Below are 18,476 nucleotides of genomic sequence, written 5' to 3'. Positions count from 1 at the left end.
CCATACTTGAGTATCCTCTATTTTTTCTTTCTTTTTTTTACGAGCATAATTGTTGAGTGCTTGAGAGCACAGTCCATAGATGATTTATCTTCATGATGCCCATAATGCCTAGCAAAATGCTTGCATATTATAGATAGTCAATAAACATATATTAACTTAATAACTAAGTGTTCACTATCTGGCAATGATATTGATCAGGTACCTTTACTTGTGTTTTTAATAATCAGCAATTATTTACCATAGAAAATGCTTGTAGTTATTGATTTCTTTCAGGATATAATCTGTACCTAAACTTACCAGTGTTAATTAACATTTAAATAATTACTATTTTAAAAAGTACTGAACTTACATACCATCCAATCCTTAAAGAAAGACAGCCATCATAGTGACTAAGTTTGATTGTTTCTTTTTTCAAAGCATCAAAAACTCAGCAGTCATCAAACATACATTAGCAATCAAACGGCAGTGCTTTTCAATGTAACCATCCTCAGGATTGAAAAGAAATTGTTACATTCACTTTATGCTTAAAGAATATTCTTTATTTCCCAGGTGTGATGGGAGAATACGAGCCGAAAATTGAGGTCCATTTTCCTTTCACAGTTACAGCTGCCAGAGGAACAACTGTTAAGATGGAGTGCTTTGCACTCGGCAAGTAAGTACATATTCTTCCATAATTAGACACAATTCTTTATTGAAATATGACATATATTATTTTTGAATCACTTATTTTGCTAGGGTTTTGTTTTCCCAGAATCTCCTTCATGGGGCAAAGTAACCAATTATAATTATGTTTCTAGTAATTTCTATGGACAACAATGTATATGATTTTGTTATTTTAGCATAGAGGAAACTTGGTTAAATAAAAAAGAACATTACATCTCTGCCAATATGTCTCAAAATTTCAGTATTATTCTTTAATTTTATTCGGCAATGATGTAAATAATAAGAAGATAAAAAAATAACATGTTATCTGCTCCTCACATACAGAATATGGATTCTGATAAGACATTAATGAGACAACAGTATGAAAATCATAAAGATAATAATTAGAGTCAATTGCTTACTTCAGTATCTCCTGAAATAATAACATGACATCACCAACTATCAATATGTACAACATGTAATCATTTCTCAAATCAGGAAGAAAATTTATATCATGCTTTAATGCCTGCTATACTTAATGATTCTATTTCAGAGAGTTTAAATCCTTCAATATATAATTACTTGTCAATGATGTTTGTAATGGGAGTATTGGGCGTAGAAGCAGGAGTGGAATTTTGATTATATTTGATTAGAGTATTATAATTTTTTTTAAACAGAGTGTTATTGTTTGTTTATTTTAGGGTGAGAAGACCTCAGGGTCCTTTCTAACTCTATAATTATAATTTGCATAACTACATGTCTATCAGAGTTACTAATCATTTAACTTTGGTTGTGGTGAGCTACTCTCACAGCATAAATATAAAATACTTGGAGATGAAACATGCCATATAAATATACTTACAGCAGGTTAGGTTATGAATGAGGAAAACATTAGTAAATATGAGGAATTTAGCTAGTAAAAGGTTGAGGCATGAACATGGTGAACACTATGTTTTTTAATATCAAGACATTAAAATAACGTGCAATTTTACTAAAATCTAAATAGAAGTAGTATCATAATATACTAAAAAAAATAAATAAACTGTTAGCATGTCCTGTGGTGGTACAGTGGATAAAGCATCCATCTAGAACACTGAGGTCCCCGGTTTGAAACCCTGGACTTGCCTAGTCAAGGCACATATGGGAGTTGATGCTTTCTGCTCCTCCCTCTTTTCTCTCTTTCCGTCTTTCTCTCTCCTTTCTCTAAAATGAATAGGTACATTTCTAAAATAAATAAATACATTTTTTGTGTTATCATTCTTTTTTTTATGACAGAGACAGAGAGATAGATATAGAGAGGGACAGATAGGGACAGATAGACAGGAAGGGAGAGAGATAAGAAGCATCAATTCTCTGTTGTGGCTTCTTTGTTGTTCATTGATTGCTTTCTCATATGTGCCTTGACTGGGGGACTATATCAGAGTGAGTGACCCCTTGCTCAAGCCAGTGACCTTGGGCTCAAGCCAGCAACCATGGGGTCATGTCTATGATCCCATGCTCAAGCCAGTGAGCTTGGGTTTTGAATCTGGGTCCTCCATGTCCCAGTTTGACACTCTATGCACTGTGCCACAACCTGGTCAGGTATGCATCATCATTCTTTTAAGTAAAAGGTGCCTATAAATAGAAATATATTTTAGAACTTAAAATTCATCAAAGCACTTTTTGGACAGATATCTGAGGAAGTCTTCCAAATACAAAGATAGTAAATGTACATGGTTAAATAATACCCTTAAGTCTTGTTTTTCACCATTTGTCTGTGTTGTGGTGTCAGGTATGCCTGAAAGTGCCCAGAGAAAGCAGCTTAATTCTGACAAATACAAAAATAATATATCTTGGCTTGATGCCAAAGGTTTATTATACCCCACAGTTAAATAATTCTTAAATGCTCGTATTTGCACAAAAGCTACAAACAAAGGAAGTCATATTGTAAAACAAATTAGAGAACTGAATTTATAGAGATAAAACAACAATGTGGGATATTTCCCCAGGCAGGCCTGTTTGATAAACTAGATGTGTTTGCTTTTGGAAATCTTGAAATATGTTTAGTAAATTGATCGATAAAGTCCCTTTCATTCTGGGTAAGATTCAACAGTCATTTTCTGCTTTTTTGATACCTTATTTTCTTCAACTTCTCTATTTTTTCTTTACTACTCCCTGTCCCCATACCAGCCCAAATAAACAAATAAAGGGAAAGATAAAGAAAATATATAGTCTGTCAAGGTCTCTGTTATTCATTTGATATGTTTTCTGTGTTTTTAAAAAATGTTATGATATTTTTAAAACTACTGTAAAGAGATATATCTCTACCTAAAGACTAACCTACCATTCTGATGAAAGTAAACAAGGTCAAAGAAATAACATCTTTACATATATTAACTCTTTTATAGCATGGTATCATGTGGAGTAGATCATCACAGCTTCCTAACAGGATCATAGCAATTTCAAATTAATACCTGAGTATCTGCTTAGTTCCCACAGCTCACCTGAGCTTCTTTCCACTTAAACAGGTACACAGTTCTCTGGTGGACCTTTGTCTGTTGAAGAACTTTATTAATTGTCACTAAATATCATCCAGGACTTTGCCACCCAGTATTATGTTTCCTCACAGTCTTTTCACATGGATTGTTTCATCCACATGTTTGTTGTAGTGTTTTATAACCAAATTCTGGCATATACCATTTCAAGTTCTTTTTTCTCATGGCTTTTGCATTTCTGTTCCCTCTATTGGAAACACTCTTCCCTGTTCTTTTCATTTGGCTTCTACTAATCCTCTAGCTTCAAATTAATATCACCTACTAAAGAGACCATCTATGACTACTTTAACAGCCTTTATTCTCTACCTAAATATTTGTATAATATTTCTTCATAACCATTAATACAGTTGTAAATTATTTACTTTTGTGTTTCTCTACTTTAAAAACTTTTTCTCTGTATCTGTCAGGAATCCAGCTAGAATCTGGATCCAACTCAGATGGTTCAAAAGATTTTAGTAAAGGCACGTGTTCAAGACCTGGTTTGAGCAGGACAAAGAAACTAAGGCATTAGTAGACTAGTGATAGCAGGAAGTAATTTTCACTCTTAAACCAGAATGAGCAAGGGGGAGAAGATAGTGACATCAGAACCAGGTACAGCAGAAGATATGGAGTGGGCCAGGGGCAACCAACCAGAAGGAGCTGTAATCACTATAGTCATGAAGAAATGCATTTAAAGAGCACCACCAAGGAAAAGATCAGGAAATTCATATCCTGCCTTTGTCCACGTGCCTTCTGATTTCCTCTGATGGCTGAAGGCAACCAGAAGTCAGCTTGCTAGCCAAGAGGATGCATTTGGCACTACACAAAGTAAGGCAGAGAGTGTGGGAACAGAAAAGAAGGAACTCATAAATACTATCCGCTTCATCTAATAAGCTATTTATTATTAACAGGTAATGAATAATAAATAACAGATTGTTTATGCATAAACCATTTAACTAACTTCCATTCTCCCAAACAAGTGTGCCTACATCCACTCTACACTTCTATCTCTTGCCCTCCCCTTTTTGCCTATGAATGTCTAAATTTGCACCTGTATTCTTATTCATACCTTTTCCTGACTGACAGTCTTGCCTCACTCCAGTAGAATCTCTTTGTTAGACCTATATTTCCTTCTGTTTTTATTTTCTTCTCAAAGCTTATTATCACATTCTACTCATACTCAATATTTAACAAAAATAATCCAAAACACTCTATTTCTACTTCTAGGAAGTATTTGTTTGTTTGCTTGCTTGCTTGCTTTGAGGAGTAGGATAAGGTTAAAATTTAGAGAGATTTACCACATTTAAGTACTAGGTTGAAGGACAGAGTGAAAAATGTATATCACAGGGAGTACTATGTCATGCAATAATGGCTTGAATGACTAAGCAAATTAAAGATCCTAAACACAAAATCTTGCTGTCTCCACCTTTGCCTCCTCCAAGCTTTATGGGGGCAACCCAGCCTTCCATACAGAAGTCACCATTTTTAATCAGGTTATTCAATGAATCAAATGCCTTCCTAGGTACACCTCCTCTCTCAAGGAAAAATGCTTCAATCATTAATGCAAAGAAGCCAAAAAACAAGAGGTGGGCTTTGTACAGTTCATCTTGTAAAAGGTATATGAGCTAAAGTATATTCAAAAAACATAAAATTGAAATATGTCTGGAGGTTTTGAAAGCCAACTGTGTGCCAGGCAATGTACTAGTTTCTGTGCATATTCATAGTTCCTGTTCTTAAGGAGATGCCCTTCTATCTTTATACAGTTACTGGATGTACCACTGCCATCTAGAGTCCAGTCTTAGTCATGACATAAGCAGCTGCATACACCCTGACCAAGGTCTTTCACAGTCAACTTTTATCTCTAGAGAGATTTACTGACCATATTTTTTCTATTGTTTGTTCTAGCTCTAACCTGAGACCAAATGACAATAATGGCAGATTTTTTTCCTCTTGAATTCTCCCTCACATAGCCAAACTGGGAAATTTCTTTGTATTATTGAAATCGTACTTTCAAATGTCAGAATAGTGTTGCACTGCTCACAACAATATTTTTACTCCTCTTGAGAAGTACATTTACTTCTATTAAATCTGTCCCTAAAGATGTTCAGTTGTTGTAATTTAAAAAATGTAAACTGATGCAGCCATAGTTGCATACCCAATTTAAAACTATATAAGCTGATACATTTTCTGAATTCTTAAAGGAAAATAGCAGAAGACAAATTATTTTAGGTTATTGGATTTTACTCTCTTAATATCACACAGATTCACCAACCTGCCTAATCTGTAGTTAAATAAAAACTCATTAGGAAAGATCTAAGTTACACGTTTTCCTCTAAAGAAACCTCTAGTTAAATCTCAATTTAGCAAAAATCAAATGGTTTCTCTATGGGCTGCTGTCACAGAATGCAACAGAAGTGCACTAATTACACTCCTGGAAATCTCTGCAAACAGAATCATGCTATATGAGTACAGAACATAGGCTTGAAGTCACTGTGACGTGGTATGCTTGGTATAGGTCAATTCTGCAAAGGTATAACTTCCCCAGAAAAATGGGAAATACTTAAAGAGAATCCATAGGGTAATAAAGGTGTATTATATAAAAGGCTCAAGAAATACAGCCAAGCAGAAAAAGAAGAGGGCAAGGGAATGAATTACTTCGGAAAGAACAGGCTGTTTTTAGATATATGGAAGATTATTATCAAGGGATTGCTCACAAACTATTCTCTAGTTTCAGCAAGATGGGGCAGGGGTAAAATTCCAACAAGATAGCATTAAACTAGAAGAATTAGATTGGTATGATGTCAAAGTTCTTGACAGAATAAAGTTGTTACCAAGAAAATGGGTTGTCAGCAGAGGCAGTAGAAGCTCTTTTCACACACTGCTGTAAAAATATAATAATGTCAATTTGTCTTCCAATGATTTAGATGTAATGTTTCCTAAAAGAAGAGAAATAGTCTGGATCAGGGTTGGAAATAACAATTTAAAAATCCTTTTCTGCTGACCATTCGCTCATCTACCCACTCGAGCTGAAAATTAAGAGTAGAAGGCTAGAGTCAGGCTGACTTAATTAGCTGCATTTTGGCAATTATTACATCATATTTTTAAAGGGTTGGTGGCATATGCAGGGAATAGAAATGCCTTTTCTTGTTCAACATTCATCCCAGAGACTTTAGTTAGGGAAGAAGGGGGTCTTTGATATTTCCCAGGTCTACTTTAAAACACTGGACACAGTAGTCTTGAAAGGAAATGAGAGAAAAGTGGTCAAAATACAAGCACGGAATCCCTTAGGGCCCTCATAAATATTTCAGTTTCATGGCTCTCTCTCTCTCTCTCTCTCGTATGTAATTGAAAGTTGGTGATATTTTCAACCCATTTTGCTAAGTTCTTAGCCTAATCTATATGCCATTAAGTAGATAATAGAGTGAAATGAGAACTTTCAAGCATGGTGAGATGGTAACCTAGGGAAGAAGCTACTACTCTAGGGCTGAGATGAAAAGCAGGAAGAGATGTATTTATTGAAAATTAGAAGCTCAAAGGTAACCCTGCTGGGATCCAGACCTGTGAGGAGCAGGCACCAGGCGGTTGGGTTTCTTATGTGGGACAAAATGAGCTTGTCCTACTAAACATGGAAAAACTAACCAGATTCCTTTGCTGCTTCAGGAAGGACGTGTTGCCAGGGTGCAATTCACATGCATCTCAAGCAGACAAGAAGTAGACTGGGAGCAGGGTTCCTGTCCTCCAGCCTCACAGTTCCCTCTAGTGCCCCCTTTTGGCAGTGCTTCTGTGGTTCTGTACCTGTTCCCTCAGTCTCAAATACAGCAACTCCTCAACCTTTCATTCAACATAGTTTTGTTACCACGTTAATGAGGAAATAAATCCATTTCAAGCCATGACCTCTGTCTGTGTAGGGTTTGGATGTTCCCCCAATATTTATGTGGGTATCCCCAGGGACTCGGGTTTTCTCCCACCCCCCTAAGGTATGCTCACAAGGTGGAGTGGGTGTCTACATTGTCCCCGCCTGAGTGACTGTGGCTATGTGTGAGTGTGCCCTGTGATGGAAGAAAGGCCTATCCAGGATGGGTCCCTGCCTTGCAGCCTGAGCTGCCTCCAAGGGTCAGCGCACCTGGGTTGGAAAATAGGTTGTTTATTAATCTTTCTTGATTGTATGTATAGCTCACATTTATTTCAATGTTTAATATTAGAAGTGTTTGTGGCCTTTAATTAGAAATTTGGTGATATTTTTTATGACTGGAAGTATGTGATAGGAACTTAACTCTTGTTTATATCAATTAACCTGTGGTAAAACTGGTTTTGTTACAGTTCTTTCTCTTGAAGTTGTCATTTCCAAGAACCTATCCACAGTAGTAAGGGAAGACTTATTGTATCCCACCCATTCTTACAATTCTATTCAGCCTTCGAAGCTCAGGACAGATGCCACACCTCTGTTAAATCTTCCCTGCTTTACTTAACATCCAATCTCTTACTTTGAGAACTAATGGCCACCCATGTGTTACTGTTTAGGCTGTCCCATTGAGCTAGTGTGTATATGTCTTCTTTACTGTAATAAATTTTTGGATCCCTATTTTCATGTGCAGCGAATGCTGAATATATTTACTGAGTTGAATTCAAGAATGAAGAACGTGCTCAATCTTGTGTAGCAGAAGATATGTTATTGCCTTGGTTTGGTCAGACAAAAGTCTTTAAATGCTTTAAACGTGTCCTGGCCCTGAAAAGTCTGACCATATTACATTAGCTACAGATTTCTGACAGTTTTCATCATGTAGCCTTTTGCAGACTTCCAGAAAGATCACTAGATATGACACATGGCCACCAACAATAAAGTAAAATTTGGTCACTGATGGTTAAATGACCCCATGCACAAGGGCGGACTTGGGGTTATTCTGTAATTAAAAAAAAATGGCATAAGTTATAAAGCAACATCAGTTTATCTGCTATGACAGTCCTGCTAGCTAATAGTGTTACAGGCAGAGAGTTTCTTTGTTCATTTGTTTGTTTGTTTGTTTCTTTTTTAACTTTAGATGTTTCTTATCTTGCTTTTGCAGCCATTAACACACAATGGGATCAGCTGTGCTCACAAGGCTTTGAACTAGTTACTGTAATAATTATGTGAATGACCTTTCCAGACTCATGTGAACCCTGGTAGTGAGGTGGGAGGGAAGAACTTATTCAATTTTCTACCCTTTTAAGTTTCTTACCTCTCAGATAGCATTTACAAATCATCTTTTGCATTCCATCAAATGGCTATTAGGGAACCAAGGCATTAGTAATTTTCTTCTTCTTTTTTATATGTTTATTGCAAGTAAGAAAGTACCAATTATCAATTCATAATGTCATTTTTGCTGTAGTTTGTTTTCTTTTCCTCAGTCCTTAGCCAAGCTGTCTCAAATGGCTGCTCTTGTGTCCCATTGTAACTGTGAGAATGACAGATATTCCTCTGAGATTTCCCATAGTCTGCAACTGGCAAATGTTCCTGAAAGAACCTGCTCTTTAGTTACAGATTGATGATTTGTTAATACTATTGTGAACTGCTGGTCAGTACGAGCTGTAAGAATTAAAAATAGAGCCATGTGATATTCGTCAATCAAACCAAAATCAAATTACTTAATTGTTAAATTGATATAAGATATGGGAATAGGAGTTAGTCACTGGGTGTAAGAATCAATAAATGTTTAGGTATCACAAAAAGCAGTACATTATAGAGTCAAGAAAATTGTGAGCTATTGGTTGCTTCAGGATTGTTGAAACCAAAATGCATCCTCATTTCAGGTAGTACCCAAAGTATGTTGGGGTGGGTGCTCACAAAAGCTTACAGATCACATAGCCCAATATCAATTTGTAGATGGGAATCTGAGTCTCTTCAGGGAAAGACTAGACAGCAACATGTGGGCTTGCTGGCCGGGCAAATGGTATGATGCTTCTTCATTTGATATTCTTTGTATTTTCAACATTTTTCTATAATGCGAACTATGGAAGGTAGTGATTTATTTATTGGCTTACTTTTGCACTCAGTGATGTTTCCTAGTTCTAGAGAAACAGAGCCATAATTCATCTAATTTTTTACATTTGGAATCATAGTTAACTGACATTGTATGTCTAACTTTTCCAGCACTGTCTTAGGGTCACTTAATCTGCCTCATCAGGAAAACTGCATAGATGCAAAAAGCCTCTTAGCTAGGAAGCTATAGAGGCCAGCCAGATCTCCTGATTCTAACATTTATACCATTTTTCATGTGCTAAGAGTAATTTCTGCTTTATTAAAGCAAACATTTTTGGATGCACTTAAGTATCTCAATGATGTAGAATTAAGAAAATTAATGTACAGGACATATATACAAGGCAGAGCAAGAGATAATACCAAAATGACTAAGGGTTTTACTTGGATCAGTTTAGACTTATTAAAAAACTTTATTTCTGGTGAATTTCCCTAGAGTTTTCATAGAATCACATATTCATTTCTTTTGCCCATTTTTGATTGGATTGTTTACCTTTCTGGTGTTGAGTTTTAGAAGTTCTTTATAAATTTTGGTTATTATCCCCTTATCAGACATATAGTCAAATATGTTCTCCCATCGTGTGGTGTGTCTTTTTATTTTGTTCATATTGTCATTAGCTGTGCAGATGCTTTTTAGTTTGATATAGTCCCATTTGTTCATCCTGTCCTTTATTTTACTTGCCCGTGGAGATAAATCAGCAAATATATTGCTGCGAGAGAAGTTGAAGAGCTTACTGCCTATGTTTTCTTCCAAGATGATTATGGTTTCACAACTTACATTTAGATCCTTTATTAATTTTGAGTTTATTTTTTGAATGGTTTAAGTTGGTGGTCTAGTTTCATTTTTTTTGCAAGTACCTGTCCAATTTTCCCAACACCATTTGTTAAAGGGACTGTCTTTACTCCATTGTATGCTGTTACCTCCTTTGTCAAATATCAACTCTCCATAAAGGTGTGGGTTTATTTCTGGGTTCTCTGTTCTATTCCATTGATCTATATGCCTGTTCTTATGCCAGTACCAAGCTGTTTTGAATGCAACGGCCTTGTAGTATAACTTGATATCAGGAAATGTGATACCACCCACTCTATTCTTCTTTTAAAAGATTGCAGAGGCTATTCATGTTCTTTTTTGATTCCATATAAATTTTTGGAATATTGGTTCTGTATCTTTAAAGTATGCCATTTGTATTTTAATAGGAATTGTATTGAATTTATAGATTGCTTTGGATAATATAGACATTTTAATGCTGTTTATTCTTCCTTTCCATGAACACAGTATATGCTTCCACTTGTTTGTATCTTCCTTGATTTCTTTTATCAATGTTTTATAATATTCCGAGTACAAGACTGTAACCTCCATGGTTAAATTTACTCCTAGGTACTTTATTATTATTATTTTTGCAATAGCAAAGGGGATTGATTTCTTAATTTCTCTTTCAGACAGTTCATTGTTGGTGTATAAAAATGCCACTGATATCTGAATATTAATTTTATATCTTTCCACCTTGCTGAATTCATTTATCAGGTCCAGTAGTTTTCTGACTGAGACTTTAGTACAGTATTATATCATCAGCAAATAATGATAGTTTTTCTTTTTCTTTTCCAATATGGCTGCCTTTTATTTCTTCTTCTTGTCTGATTGTTGTAGCTAGGACTTCCAGGACTATGTTGAATAAGAGCGGCAAAAGGGGCACCCCTGCCTTGTTCTTGATATTAAGGGGATTGTTTTTAATTTTTGCCAGTTGATTATGATGTTGGCTGTGGGTTTGTCATAGATGGCCTTTATCATGTTGAGGTATGTTCTCTGTATTCCCACTTTGCTGATAGTTTTGATCATAAATGGGTGCTGGGTTTTATCAAATGCTTTTTCTGCATCTATTGATATTACCATGTGATTTTTCTCCTTCCTTTTGTTTATATGAAGAGTAACATTGATTAATTTGCAAATATTGTACCAGCCTTGCCTCCCCAGAATAAATCTGACTTGGTCATGGTGTATGATTTTTTTCATGTATTTCTGGATCCGGTTTGCTAATATTTTGTTGAGAATTTTAGCATCTAAGTTAATCAGGGATATTGGCCTATAGTTTTCTTCTTTGTAGTGTCTTTGCCTGGCTTTGAAATGAAGATTATGCTCACCTCATAAAAGTAGCTTGGAAGTCTTCCCTCCTTGAATTTTTTGAAATAGCTTGAGAAGGATAGGTGTTGTTCTTCTTTGAATATTTGGTAGAATTCACCTGTGAAGCCATCTGGCCCAGCACTTTTGTTTCTTGGGAGATTTTTGATAACTGTTTCAATCTCATTTGTTGTAATTGGTCTGTTTAGGTTTTCTGATTTTTCCAGATTAATTTTTGAAAGGTTATGTGTTTTAAGGAATTTGTCCATTTCTCCTAGGTTGTCTAATTTTTTGGCATACAGTTCTTCCTAGTATTTTTTTAAAATCCTTTGAATTTCTGCTGTGTCAGTTGTTACTTCTCCACCCTCATTTCTAATTTTATTAATTTGAGTCCTCGCTCTTTTTTTCTTGGATAGTCTGGTTAAAGGTTCATCAATATTGATTACCTTTACAAAGAACCAGCTCTTGGTTTCATTGATTTTTTTAGCCTCTATGTAATTTATTTTTGTTCCAATCTTTATTATTTTCTTCCTTCTACTTCCTCTGGGTTTTCCTTGCTATTCTTTTTCTTGTTTTTTTAGAGGCAGGGTTAAGTTGTTTATTTGAGCTTTCTCTTGCTTCTTAAGGTATGCCTGTAATGCTATGAACTTCCTTCTCAGGACTGCTTTTTTTTTTTTTTTTTTTTTTTTTTTTTTCATTTTTCTGAAGCTGGAAACAGGGAGAGACAGTCAGACAGACTCCCGCATGCGCCCGACCGGGATCCACCCGGCACGCCCACCAGGGGCGACGCTCTGCCCACCAGGGGGCGATGCTGTGCCCATCCTGGGTGTCGCCATATTGCGACCAGAGCCACTCTAGCGCCTGGGGCAGAGGCCACAGAGCCATCCCCAGCGCCCGGGCCATCTTTGCTCCAATGGAGCCTTGGCTGCGGGAGGGGAAGAGAGAGACAGAGAGGAAAGCGCCGCGGAGGGGTGGAGAAGCAAATGGGCGCTTCTCCTGTGTGCCCTGGCCAGGAATCGAACCCGGGTCCTCCGCACGCTAGGCCGACGCTCTACCTCTGAGCCAACTGGCCAGGGCCTCAGGACTGCTTTTGTTGTGTTCTATAAATTTTGAGTTGTTGTATGTTCATTTTCAAGGAAAATTTTTTATTTCTTCTTTGATTTCATTTTTAACCCATTTGTTATTTAATAACATGCTATTTAGTCTCCAAATGTTTGAATGTTTTATGGGTTTTTTTTATTGTGGTTGATTTCTAGTTTTATGCCATTGTGATCAGAGATGGTTGATATGATTTCAATGTTCTTAAAAATATTGAGACTCATTTTGTGTCTTAACATGTGGTCTATCCTACAGAACGTACCATGAGCACTTGAAAAGAATCTGCTGCTTTAGGGTTAAAGGTTCTGAAGATATCAATTAAATCTAGCTGATCTAGTTTGTTCTTTAAGGCTGCTGTTTCTTTGTTAATTTTATTTCTTGAGGATCTATCCATTGATGTTAGTAGGGTATTAATATCCCCTACTATTACAGTATTGCTGTTGATCTAGCTCTTTATGTCCATCAAAATCTGCTTTATATATTTAGGAGTTTCTATATTAGGCACATAGATATTTATAATGGTTATATCTTCCTGTTACATTGCTCTTTTTATCATCTAGTGACCTTCTTTCTCTCTTATTATAGCTTTTGTTTTAAAGTCTATTTTTTTAGATATAAGTATTACTACCCCAGCTCTTTTTTTTTTTTTGTCCAATCTTTTTCCTTTCAGTTTATGTGTATCATTTGTTTTGAGGTGGGTCTTTTGTAGACAGAGTATGTACAGGTCCTGTTTTCTTATCCATGCAGCTACTCTATGTCTTTTTTTTTTTCTGAAGCTGGAAACGGGGAGAGACAGTCAGACAGACTCCCGCATGCACCCCACCGGGATCCACCTGGCACGCCCACCAGGGGGCGACGCTCTGCCCACCATGGGGCGATGCTTTGCCCCTCTGGGGCGTCGCTCTGTTGCGACCAGAGCCACTCTAGCGCCTGGGGCAGAGGCCAAGGAGCCATCCCCAGTTCCCGGGCCACCTTTGCTCCAATGGAGCCCTGGCTGTGGGAGGGGAAGAGAGAGACAGAGAGGAAGGAGAGGGGGAGGGGTGGAGAAGCAGATGGGCGCTTCTCCTGTGTGCCCTGGCCGGAAATCGAACCCGGGACTTCTGCATGCCAGGCCGACACTCTACCACTGAGCCAACCAGCCAGGGCCCTCTATGTCTTTTAATTGTAGTATTTAATCCATTTACATTTCAAGTTATTATTGATATGTAGTTGTTTATTGCCATTTTATTTTTTAAATCTACATTCCTCTTTTTCTAGATTTTTTTTCTCCTTGTTCTGTTTAAAACAGGCCCCTGAACATTTCTTGCAGCATTGGTTTGGTTGTAATGAATTCCTTAATTTTTTTTTTCTGGGAAGCTTTTTATTTCTCTTTTAACTATAAACAATAGCCTTGCTGGATAAAGAAGTCTTTGTTGTAAACTCTTGTTTTGCATTACTTTGAATATTTCTTGCTATTCCATTCTAGACTTAAGTGTTTCTGTTGAAAAGTTGGATGTCATCCTTATGAGGCTCCTTTGTAGGTAATTGACTGCTTTTCTTTTGCAGCTTTTAGTATTCTTTCTTTATCTTTTAATTTTTTGTATTGTAATTATAATGTGTCTTGGTGTAGGTCTCTTTGGGTTCCTCTTTAATGGGACTCTCTGTGCTTCTTGAACTTGTATGACTTTTTCCTGCATCAGTTTAGGGACGTTTTCAGCTATGATTTCTTTTATCAGATTCTCTATCCCTTGTTCTTTCTCTTTTCCTTTAGGAACCCCTATGATGCAGATCTTGTTTCTCTTCATGTTGTCACAGAGCTCTCTTAGAGTTTTTTTTTTACCTTTTGGAGCCTCCTTTTTTTGCTATTCTGCTTCTGTGCTTTCATTTATCTTATCCTCTAAATCACTGATTCAATCCTCTGCTTCATCCAGCCTACTGTTAATTCCTTCCAGTGTAGTCTTCATTTCTGATATTGTATTTGTCATTTCTGACTGATTCTTTTTTATGATTTCAGTGTCCTTTTTGATGCTTGCTGTCTCTTTATTTAGGTGCTCAATATGTCTGTCCATTGATGCTCTAAGATCTTTGAGCATCCTAACAATCATTATTTTAAAATCTGCATCCAGTATCTTGGTTATTTCTATCTCATTCAGTTCTTTTTCTGGGGATTTTTCTTGTTGATTCATTTGGATTGCATTTCTCTGTCTTCCCATTTTGTCAGTGTATATACTGCTCCTTTGGGTGTGCTGTTTGTGTACCTAGCTGAATATAGGGTTGGTGTTCTCTGCCTCCAGATTCCAGTTGTGTTGTTTCTAGATCTTCTTGAGTTGGCACCAGCTATTGTTTGTAATCTGCTGTGGCTACTTGTCTACTGCTACTGCTCTTTTTTCTATTTGTGGCAGCGTTTTCTATGACTTAGCTGGGTCAGGTATGAGGAGCCATTTCTTCAGGGGTTGTTAGGTCCTGAGCTGATTATCTACATATCTGACCACTGGATGAGGTAACCTTGGACCTTCCTGGCCAGAACCTGGCACAGACCAGTGGGGGTCGGTATCTATAACTGGTCCTTAGCAATCTTCTTGGAGCTACAGGCTATCCAGAATTTGTGACTGCCTCTGCTGGCCCAGATGCCATTGTAAATATAAGCTGCACTCCTAGGCTGGCTTTTATCTACTCTTGACCCAGTGGGTGTGACTTCTGTGTTCCCAAGGTGTTGCTGCTGCCTCCTCCTTAGGCATTTGGGCACAGGCGCTGCCGGGCATGTGGGTGTGTAGGCCACCTCATGGGCCACCGTGAGTGTCATTCATTTTTGATTTAGTACTTTTTCTATTTATTGTCCCTGGCTGATTGCTTGATTTTCAATGTTAGAGTCACAAGCATAAGGTAGCATTTGCTGCAATTGCATTTAATGTATTGGCTATACAAGTGAAATGTGTATATGTATGTATGCATATATGAATTAATGATTAAGCCCCTAGTAAGAATATTTTGACAGAAAATGTTAAAATATAAACTAAACATCTGTCATTATGTTTTACTTTATAGTTTTTTATTTGCAATGTAATATAATAGCACCTTCCTACTGTTCCTATCACTGATTTTTATAGATAGCTATATGATACAGAATAGTTTTCATGTCAGATGTTTATAATAATATTTTTCTGAAAAATAATTTAGCAAATAGCCAACAGATAAAAAAGTGATATTCAGTGGAGACATGTGTCAACAGATGTGTTATAGTACAAAAGGCAAATGATAAGTACTTTTAGTCATTTCTATTCCCTATTTTCTTTCTCTTTTGGGGATCCAAGTCAATCTGGTTACACCTTTTAAAATATCTTATTTATGGTCATTCTCTCGAAGGAAGGTACATTATAAAATCAGGTCACTTGTTTTATACACCCCTACAGAGAAAGGTAGGCTTCTTAACATTTCTAAAAGGAGCATACACATCAGTGTTTTCTACACAGACACAGTGAAAAACATCTTCTTGTCTTGTTTCTTATCATTTCATTACATTTAGCTGCATTCTGTGGAGAGAAAGCATAGATATAATACACCCTAAAGCACCTTTTTTTAAATTTAAATCTATGAAATCCAGTTGTATATTATGATGATGTGTCATCTTTTACATAGTTGTCTTTTCTTTCTGTTTGATTCTTACAATAATGTATGTCTTACAGTCAGAGCTATTTTAGAGGTGATTAATGAGAGTAATTATGGCTAAAGTGGCATGTATACTAAACCCTAATTTAACGATCAAGTCTATCAGAACCTAAGTGATGATATGGTCTTCCTCTATGTATATGCTGTTAAAATTTTAAAATCTGAGTTGAATGATAAAGGTTGAATTATAAAGAAAGCTAATGCAGAAGAATCCTTCTTCCCATTGTCTTCATCTTTTCTTGAGTCTCTGGGTTTTAGTGACTGTATATCACAAATAACAGAAAATAAAAGAAACATAAAAAGTGCTATCAAAGAGATTTTACAAAAGATGTTTACCCCATTAGGTCTTGTTTTGATTTCATTTTGGAATTAAAAAAATAAAAATGGAAATAATAAATATTCTAGTATATTTTTAATGACTTACAATGTGTAGAGAAAAAATATTTTAAGTCAGAAGTCCACTTAGGTAAATTAGCTGGACTGCTGAAGTATTTCTTCAGGCTGCTTCTTAAAAACTTTACTGAGATGTAATTGGCATGCAATAAAATAGTTAAAGTATGCAATGTGATGCATTTTAACATATGTATACATTCATGAAATCATCACATAACCTCATCATGACTATATCCAGTACCCATAAAGATTTTTGCATGTACATTTTTCATCTTCTCCTTCTTCCCGTTATACCTTTTCAACCCCAGGAAGCTACTGATCTGATCTCTGTTCTCCTACTATCGATTAATTTGCATTTTTCTCCTGTGTAACTTGAATCATACAATATGTACTCTTAATTTGTCCGGATTTTTTACTCAGTAATTATCTTGAGATTCATACATGTTGGTTGGATGTGTCAAGAGTTGATTCTTTAATTTGCTGTGTAGTTATTCCATTCTATGGCTATATGATAATGTTTATGTATTTACCTGTTGATAGACATTTAGGTTGCTTCCAAGTTTCAGCTATTACATATAAAACTTCTGTGAACATTTATTTACGCATCTTCATATGTCTTCATTTTCCCCTAAATAGCATATTAAATATTTCCTCTAGCTGTTTGAAAATATTTAACGTAGTTGCAATAACTGTTTTAATGTTTTTCTTTACTATTTTAATTATATGTATCCTTTCTGTGTCAGTTTTAGTAGATTTCTGTTTTTTCTCCTCGTTATATATTTTCCTCACTCTTTGCATACCTGGCAATTTTTTACTGGTGCTAGATATTTGAATTTTACATTGTTGGATATTATGTATTTTTATTTTCTTGACATTTATTCTGAGTTGTGGTTAAGTTACTTGAAAACAGATGTATTTCTTCAGGTATTTATTTTATGTGTTTTTAGACAAGACCTAGAAGTGGTTACTTTAAGTTTAATTTTTTTCCCACCACTGAGGCAAGACTTCTTTTTAATATTCAAGTCAAAGCTTGTGAACTATGAGATTCTCGACTTGGGCTATTAGGATGGGAACTATTTCTGGCCTGGCTGAATTCAGAGCATCATTTCTTCCAATCTATTTAAGATGTCCTTTCTCATCTTTACCTAGCTTTCTCACGTGCATATGCTAATGAGTGCAAAACTGAATACTCAAGGGAGATTATTTGTAGATTTTTAACATTCTTTCTTTATGCAGTCATCCTTGTTCAAGTGCTATGAACTCGAGCTGCCTTAGGATTGTCCAGATAGCCATGTCTGTCCTCTCATCTCAGGAAGACAGCAAGGATTCGCCTGAGTCTCCCCTCACTATGTTGTCCCTTGCAGACTTTGTCCAGAGAGTAAGCTTAGACAGTTAGTTGTAAGGCTCAACATTCTTATTTAGGTTATTATTTCAGGAATCATTGTCTTTTATAGCCTGATGTTCAATATTTTGAGATTGATTATTTTCATATATTTTGCTAGTTTTTAGCTGTTTCCTCCTTAGTCAGTTTTAGTTGCTAAGTAAGAAGTAAACAAAAAGTATAAAGTAAGGGCACCCTAACTATCTTTATCTAATGAAGAAGGTACAAATATATCAGTCTCCATGTGGGATATAGCATATTTTACTTGCCTTTATTAGAAGAAATTATGGCTGAACTCTGGCAATAAAAAGGTCATAAGATGGTTCTTTGATCAAATCCTTCCTCAGAAAGAATTTCAAACAGGGAAAGCAAAAACAATTTCTAATTTAACCTAAAATTTTTTATTTTAAAAATTGGCAAGATTAATCTTATAGGAACCAATTATTCTATAGTTGAATAAGGTGTATTTTAGGTTCTAGGCAGCTGTAAAAGCAACGGCTTTGTACTTTGAGATATCTAATTTCAAATAGCAACTCAATCATTTATCAGCTGTATGAAGCTGATGAGTTACCAGCTTTGAATCTCATTTTCAAAATTGATAAGGTAGACATAACAATACCCATCTCATAAAATTACCTTTAGACTTAACTAAGAGACTCAATATGTAAAGTGTTA

General features: G+C 35.9%; 1 protein-coding gene across 2 annotated transcripts in view; it reads left to right on the top strand.

Annotated features, from left to right (window-relative positions):
• The window catches only part of CNTN5 (contactin 5), a 1,332,234-nt gene that overhangs the window by 956,387 nt on the left and 357,371 nt on the right, over positions 1-18,476 (top strand). For both annotated transcript variants that reach the window (XM_066253673.1, XM_066253671.1), the window contains one exon: positions 550-652. In XM_066253673.1, coding sequence (XP_066109770.1) covers positions 550-652 — 103 coding nt within the window. The remainder of the gene's footprint in view (positions 1-549; positions 653-18,476) is intronic.

Source organism: Saccopteryx bilineata, chromosome 1 (genome assembly GCF_036850765.1).
Source record: "Saccopteryx bilineata isolate mSacBil1 chromosome 1, mSacBil1_pri_phased_curated, whole genome shotgun sequence".
Taxonomy (NCBI): Eukaryota; Metazoa; Chordata; class Mammalia; order Chiroptera; family Emballonuridae; genus Saccopteryx; species Saccopteryx bilineata.
This window is presented reverse-complemented; position numbering and strand designations above follow the sequence as displayed.